Genomic DNA, 7,934 nt, shown 5'->3' with positions numbered 1-7,934 from the left:
CTTTCCCTTTCCAGGGGAATGGTACTCACTTATATGCTGGCATGTTGCTGTCAGGTCTGAAGTAGAGCACATCATTTTCATAGGTCATAACTGTGTTTTCAAACTGAAAGAGACCAGTATTGCTAAGCATATCAACGAGACTGCTGTAAGACTGGGGTTTAGTTAGAAAAACCTTAGGTGTTGCCATAGCCAGTATGTTATTAATAGTTCACATGTCTGCTCAATTGCTTTTTCACCTGTAGTGTGCCAGCTGAGACTTAGCATAAGGACTGCCAGAGAAGCTTAACCCCACCAAACCCCAGAAGCATGCATGTTGGTCAATGATAGTTGCTGGGGTAGAGCTGTGGAATAGTTACATTCCAGTAGTGCATGGATGTGCCTCTTGGGCACCCTTTACATGTTACAGGTATCATGCAATTGCCTCAAGACCAGCTACATGTGCAAATACTCAACATGCAATAACAAACTCCAACTAGCTATAAAGTTAGACCTCAAAAAATGTGTAGCAACTTTTGAGGTGATCACTATCAAAACTTAAGTGTACATGTGTAGCAGCATCTCCCATGCATTGGGACACCCCCCCCCCCCCCATCAGCTGCAGGGGTGCACCTTGCCCAACTGGGGCTGCAAGTCCTAGAACTCTCATCCCCAGCAGCTCTGGACTCTGGACCCTGGCATCGCCCCACAGCTGTCAGGACCTAGGGTCCCACAGCTGTGGGCTCTGGGGCTCTGCAGTGTGCCTCCTGGTGCCGGGACCAAGCAGCTGCAGGATGTAGCAAGATTTTGCTGCCCAAGGAGTGCATGAAACTTCTGGGAGAGGAGGAATCACCACTGCAGTCATCTCCCAGCTGTGGGAGGTATGTGAGGATAGCCCCATGACTGGAAACCCCTCAACTGAGTGGGCTCCCAGCTGCAAGAGCTTGCCTATTGCTAATGCAAGGGGAGCATAGGGTCAGGCTCCTCCTCTACCAGGAATAAAGCAGGATAGGATCTAATGCACGGTCCCACAATTGCACCTCCTGCCATGCACATGTGGTATAACAGGAGGTACGATTGGGCAATTGCACATTAGAGCCCATTGTGCATTTATCTGAATGTGCAGAGGGAGTATTATCCACTATTACATTGTGCCTCATGGGAAGAGATTAGTTTCTCAAGGGTCCTGTCTACATGTCTCCTTGTGCCGACAGAGCAACGTGCTACATCACTGTGTGCTACAGCAATGTAGCAATCATGTGGGTTTACATGTGATCAGCAGCTACTTTGCTGTAGCAGTACACTCCATTTTAGCGAGCCGCTACAGCAACATAGTGGCGAAATCCAGCTGTGCCCTGTGCGCACAGTGCAGTATGGGTGGTTACTGTACCATGCTTTAGTACTTCCAGAAGGAAATACTAAAGCATGGCACTATAGCACCATCACCGTATGGCAACATGCAGACGCACAGCAAGGTGTCATAACAAAAAACACTACACCATTCAGTATGAGGAACAAGCAGAGTCAATTTACATTACCATAAGACAGGCTCACTTGATGGTTTTGCGTGTAGATTCCAGTTACTACAGTGCAATCTATGCTTTGCGGCCTTCTCTTCCTCGCATCTGAATTCAGGCCTTTGCTAGTTGTGGCCAACACTTGACACCCACTTAGTCAAATATATTGCTACTTGTATGTGGCCATCATTATTAAAAGTATCAAAAACTGAAGACTGGCTTGCAGAGTACCTTCCTCAATCTTTGAATTCCTAGTAATTTTCAGTGAGTGCGCAAGGTCAGAAATAGGGTAAGAGGAACAAGTTTTCCACTCCTTATGGTTGTGGTTTTGTAAAACTCTGTTCTAGCAATCTGCTCTCTTTAGCTATAGGGTAAATTTTCAGCTACAGTTTTTTACCTTTCTAGTTGTTCCACAGCTGTTTACATTGAAAATGAAAGTTGCAGCCCTCTCTGTCACCAGAGCAGGCTTGCATTGTCGGTCTCTCAAGTGAAACAAGCTGGTGTCCAGGTCTTCAATTCCTGCCAGTTTAATTGCAGTGACAGTCATTGTTCCATTGGACTGACAATCTGAAAATAAGCAGGGTTTCTAATGTTTACAAGCATGGTTGGATTTGCATGAGTTAAAGAGAAATTCTGAACCTAAAAATCAGAAGAGTTTGATTTTGATTGAAGAACAAAATATTTTATTGGCTCAAACTAGAAGTGCTACCAAAACCCCCCCCCAAAAACCAACCCACGACAATGCATGCATCATATACTGGTTAATTCACATAAAGGGAGATACCTATTAATTCTTTAGCGGAAAATCTACAGGAAATTGAGAAGTCTCTCATAACTGCCAGGCTGTTGTCATCCTTCATTATGAGATGAAATGAAGTCATTATTCCTGAAGGATGAATATCCTGAAAGAAGGAAAGAAGGAAAGAAAAGGTCACAAGTTCATCAGTAGATTAAGTGACAGGCATTTTGGTCTAGATTAGTAGTGGTTTATGTGAAACTGAAGTGATATTTACAGTGGAATCTAAGGGTGAAACCCGGACTCCATTGAAAATCAGCGGGAAGTAACAGCTCCTGTGGTGCCAGGGGATAAAACCAAACCACAGCCTGCCATACTTACCTTGCTTACTCTTGTCCCACTGGCACTAGAGTTCTGACAATTTAGCACCACCTCAGTTTGTAGTTTGGCTTGCCATACTTGGTCAAAGCTTACTCTAGTGACCATCCTTCAGATGCTTCAGCATGGAGAAGCTACCTACCAATCCCATGGATTTCTTGAGTGAGTGTTTGCTGAAGCATTACGTAAGATGGTACAAGAGGTACAGGGTCTATCCAAAGCCTTCTTGGAAGAGAGTTCTTGAAAGATTTTTAGGCTTTGTAAGTGCTCCTAGTTTATCCTGTTCAAAAATGAGCAGTTTAAACTCTGTGTCATTAGCCTCTCCTCTACTACCAATGGGGCGGAAGGGAAGGAAGCCTCCAATGCTCCACCCCGAAACAGATTTTTTTAAAAAGCTTCTCCCTTAAAGTTAAGGGACAAGTGATAGGATGCATTTCTAGACAAAGTTTCATTTGAAAAATTAGTTTCTATTTCTTTCCTAGTCATTATTTCCAGTGAAAGCTTGCCATTTTAAAGTACACTTTAGTTATGTGCATTTTTTTTTTATTAGCTATTTAAAATCGGGGGGAGGGGAGTGGAGAAATGATTAACTCAAAAACAAAAAATTGGGCCCCAATCTGCCATGTGGGGGTCAGTCCAAGAACTTAAAATCAGGGGTGTAGAACTACATTTGACTTTGTACTCCTTACAGGTCCAGAATTTTGGGGGCAGGACAAATGGCAGCAGAATTAGTCACTGTGGCTCCCACAGCCATGGCAATTAACATTACCACTGTTCCCCCATTTACACACACACACACACACACACACACACACGTGGGGAGCCCATTAGGACCAATGGCACGACTCCCTAAACTGGATTGGGCCTGCAAGTTATAATCTCAGTTACCGCTGCTAAAGCCACCTTCTATTGTGTGACAGGGATATTTATGCATACTTACCTCATACAGCACATGAGGGGCATGGAGAGGGACACGAACTGTGAAGTGTGTGCCATTGTCATTCAATCCATAGTTGTGCTTTTGGGCAGCCTCTGGCGACAGGTACAAGTTTGAGATGAATGGAAGCCAGTTCTGATCCACATTTCCACGAATAACTGTCAGATAAAGGTTTTCCCCATCACAAAATCCTCTTGCACTAGGCAATACTGCAACAGAATTAAGGGTTGACAAATGGGGGAATTTAAATATAGCCAAAGTGGAATTCTCTTGGATTCAACCAAGCTATACTACAAGTCTAGCTATTTATAAGGCTAAGTGTTTTCTTTACCGGCATCCTTGACAACAGAAACAATTATGACTGGAACAGTGAACGTCTGACTTGTTGGATATATTACAAATCCAAGTGTAACGTTTAGAGTGTATATTCTTGAATCCTCAGTCATGTACTAGGAAGAAAAAGAAAAAAAAAGCCCCACAGAAAATATCATATTTAGGAACAACTCTGAGTATTAATCTTGGCTATACACCATTCTACAATAGCTCTTCAATCCATACCTCTTTCTTAATGCTAGGCACATCAAACGCAGCTTCTATTATGTAGCTCTTGGTTCCATTAGGATATGTAGTCTCATAGATCTCATAGCCATACTGAAAAGCTTCAGGAACAGATACTGTTGTTGTTTCTGTGGTGAAGTTCACCAATTCCACATCTGGGAGGAATACTCCAATGGTCACATTGACCAGCCTGATGTTGTAATTGGTATCTAAGGAAGAGTGGCTTGGCATCAACTTTTATCAGGACTAAATTCTGCTACCAGATCAAAGTGTACTCAGATACTTACTGTTAACCAAGTTAAGTTGCACATGTTTAAATGGAGTTTCAATTTTCTTAATTATGGTATGTTTCGTTACTCCCCACCTGTTATCTTGCCACTGATGTTCCAAAATCATGTTGATGATATATTTTGTCCCATGTTCTCCATCATTTACATGAGTCTGAAAGCAAGAGTCATCATCCTTTATTATAGTGTGGTTTTGCACCTCTGAAAGTGTCAAGTAGATACGTACTAGATGAAGATGGCTGCAGATATGCATCCATTATATAGAATACAATATTGTTAAGAGAAAGCTTTGATTAGGGTGCTTACCCCTCTTCTGCTGAGAAACCAGAGTCCCCTGTGGTTCAGTGGTAAAAGCCTTGTCTGCCACACAGGAGACCCAGTTTCAATTCAATTTGCTTATACAAATACAGCCATGGAGGCACCAAGTGTCTGGACTCAGAATCCAGACCGTCTCAGTAGCCTAAAAAAAAGGGGGGGGGGGGGGGGGGGCACGCAAGGTCTGGTCAGCTTCCATTCCTCCAAAAACAAACAAACCCCCGCTCCTGCTTAGGCATATGCATTGAAGGTCTGGGTGATCTCTCATGCATACATTATGATCCAGAAGGCAGGAGTTGCACGCTCAGGTAACATGGTTGTCATTGGGGACTTCAAATTACCCAGACATCTCATGGGAAGAGCACTCACCTAGATCCGAGTGGTCACATAGTTCCCTCACTTGCATCAAGGAGCTTTTTTTGACTCAAGAAGTGTATGGGCTTACCAGGGGAAAGGCACTCCTGGATTTGGTTTTGGCCGAAGGGGATGATCTGGTGAGTAACCTGAGGATTGAGGGTCATCTGGGTGACAGAGACCACGAAGCTATCACTTTCACCATCCATTATAAGGCAGGGGAAAAAAAAAAATAAATAAATAAATAAAAATTCAGTAGGGTAGAAATCCTTGATTTAAGGAAAGCTGATTTCTACAAGGAGATTGGTGGATGAGGCCCTGTGGGACCATGGTCCATTAGGGAAGGGGGTCCAAGAAGAGCAGCCGTTCCTGAAGGATATGATCCTTGGAGCACAAAGGACATTCATTCCCCTCTGTAAGAAGGGTAGCAGAAGGGCTGAGAGACCTCTCTGGCTCAATAGGGAGGTTGTGGACCTCCTGAAGAAAGAAGAAAGAGAGAAGCCTATAAGAGATGGAAGCTGGGGATTACACCCAAGGAGGAGTACAGAGGAATGGCCTGCACCTGTAGGGAACAGATTAGAAAAGCAGAAAGGCAGAAACCAAAACAAAAACTGCAGCAGAAGTCAATGACAATAAGAAGTCTTTCTTTAGATATGTAGGAAGCAGGAAAATGGGGGGGGGTGGGGAGGAAGAGAGAAAGACGTAGGACCACTGCTGAATGTGATGGGACAACAACTGATAACTGGCACTCGGGAGAAGACTGAATCTCTAAATGAATACTTCATGTTGGTATTCCACCAGACCAAGGATATTAACCCCCCCCCCAAAAAAAAACTTGCCTGATAGAAAGCAGGATGGACAAGGCAGGAGTGAACACCCACCTATAAATCAGCGAAGATCTTGTGAGGGAATACCTAGTAGATATCCAGCCTCTCTAGTCAGCAGGACCAGATGAACTACACCCAGGAGTGCTGAAAGGACTGGTGGTATCACTACATGACTGATTGTAAAGCTATTCAAGAACTCATGGCACCCGGGTGAGGTCCCAGAACACTGGAAGAGGGCCACTGTGGTGCCCATCTTCATGAAAGGAAAGAAGGTAGATCCAGGGAATTATAGGCCAATTAGTCTGACTTCAATCCCTAAAAAAAAAAAAAAAAAAAAAAAAAAAGGAGTTATTTAAGAATCCATCAGTGATAGCCCAACAGAAAGCAGTATTGTAAAAGACAGCCGACATGGCTTTGTGGCAGGCAGGTTATGCCTGACTAACCTCATCTCTACAATCAGGTAACTCGCCACCTGGATAAGGAAGATGAGGTTAACATCATACACTTGGATTTCAAAAGGGTCTTTGTTTTGGCCTCCCACAATGTCCTTGTGGTTAAATTGAGAAATTGTGGACAATTTAACAGTCCAGCAGCTGGGAAACTGGCTCCGAGATTGGACCCAGAGTGTTAATAGATGGAACCAAGTCAACATAGCGAAAGGTAACCAGTGGTGTCCTTAAAAGCTCAGTACTCGGATCAGTGCTTTTCACTTTCAATGGTTTGGATACAGAAAGTGTACTGGCAAAGTTCACAAATGACATCAAGTTATGGGGGAGTGCCATCATGCTCCAACACAGCCCGAGGATACAGGCTGACGTGGACAGGCTTGTAAAGTGGGCAGATCTAAACCTGATGATGTTTAACAACGAGAAATGTAAAGCGCTTCATATGGGGAGAAATAATCCACAACATACTTACAGGCTTGGTGGGTCACCACAAAATGAACATGAGCCACCAATGCAGCGCTATAGCCAGCAAAGTGCAAACCACTCTGTCATGCATCAACCAATGCATCACAAGCAAGACTAAGGAGGTCATCCACCTACTCTACTTAGCATTAGTGTGCCTGCAGCTGGAGTATTGCATCCAGTTCGGGGCACCATACTTCAAGAGGAATATAGTGTAGCTGGAAAAGAGTTCAAAAGGAGAGCAACATGAATGATTGGAGGTCTGAAGAACAGACCATGTACAAGGAGAGGCTGAAGGACATGGGACTGTTCAGCCTGAAAAAGACAAGACTCGTAGGGGACTTGGTGGCAACCTTTAAGTATATAAGGGGCAAACAACAGGGGCTAGGAGAACATCTGTTCACCAAGGGAAGACTAGGAATAATAGTTATAAACTGATAGATCATTTCAGATTAGAGATAAGGAAAAACCTTCTTACAGCTAGCATGTCCAGAGTCTGGAACAGACTTCCCCCAGAGGTGATACACAGTCACCTTTTCTGGAGATCTTCAAAAGATGACTGAACACACACCTTGCTGGGGTCATCCGACTTCAGCAGTCTTTCCTGCCTTACAGCAGGGGGGCTGGACCTGATGATCTCATGAAGTCCCTTCTAGCTCCTAACTTCTATGAATCAATAGTTGCCAAAAAAACTGCAGAAGCAGTTTCTACAGGGTTCTACAGGGTTGCAGAAGAGTCTCAATTCTAAGCAGGTCAGCCCACTTCGACAGGGCCTGGTGCACTATCCCCTTAAGAGATGCTTAGGATCTCTAGGTAGCAAAAGAAGTTTATGAATACTGGGGGCAACACAACATATTGGGGGTAGCCTGTTCTTCAGCTAAGAGCAACTAGCTGTCAGATTTGCCATCAAGGTGTTCCCCAGGTTAACTGGTATCTTAAAGTAGAGTAGGGGAAAATAATTGATTCTCTTTTGGTGTGGCCAAGCAGAAGTTGAATTCACATCCAATTGAAAATGTCCTGCCCCACCCTGGGGGGTGGGAGGGGCAGGAAAGACACATGGGATGGACAATGATATACAGCTTCCCCCCCACCCCCCCCACAACTCACCATTGTTTTTCCATGTCAAATTATATCATTTCAA

At 44.0% G+C, this 7,934-nt stretch overlaps 1 protein-coding gene across 3 annotated transcripts in view; it reads right to left on the bottom strand.

The window, feature by feature from the left end:
• LOC102373999 (zona pellucida sperm-binding protein 2-like) overlaps positions 1 to 7,934 on the bottom strand; it is a 17,445-nt gene that overhangs the window by 3,809 nt on the left and 5,702 nt on the right. For all 3 annotated transcript variants that reach the window (XM_006028575.2, XM_006028576.2, XM_006028577.1), the window contains exons 10-16: positions 4,390 to 4,543; positions 4,103 to 4,311; positions 3,876 to 3,993; positions 3,548 to 3,753; positions 2,278 to 2,395; positions 1,891 to 2,060; positions 30 to 103 (exon numbers count right to left, since the gene is read on the bottom strand). In XM_006028575.2, coding sequence (XP_006028637.1) covers positions 30 to 103; positions 1,891 to 2,060; positions 2,278 to 2,395; positions 3,548 to 3,753; positions 3,876 to 3,993; positions 4,103 to 4,311; positions 4,390 to 4,543 — 1,049 coding nt within the window. The remainder of the gene's footprint in view (positions 1 to 29; positions 104 to 1,890; positions 2,061 to 2,277; positions 2,396 to 3,547; positions 3,754 to 3,875; positions 3,994 to 4,102; positions 4,312 to 4,389; positions 4,544 to 7,934) is intronic.

The sequence above is a fragment of the Alligator sinensis genome, unplaced genomic scaffold (genome assembly GCF_000455745.1).
Source record: "Alligator sinensis unplaced genomic scaffold, ASM45574v1 scaffold870_1, whole genome shotgun sequence".
NCBI lineage: Eukaryota > Metazoa > Chordata > Crocodylia > Alligatoridae > Alligator > Alligator sinensis.
The sequence above is the reverse complement of the archived record's forward strand: the minus strand, read 5'-3'. Positions and strand labels throughout refer to the sequence as shown.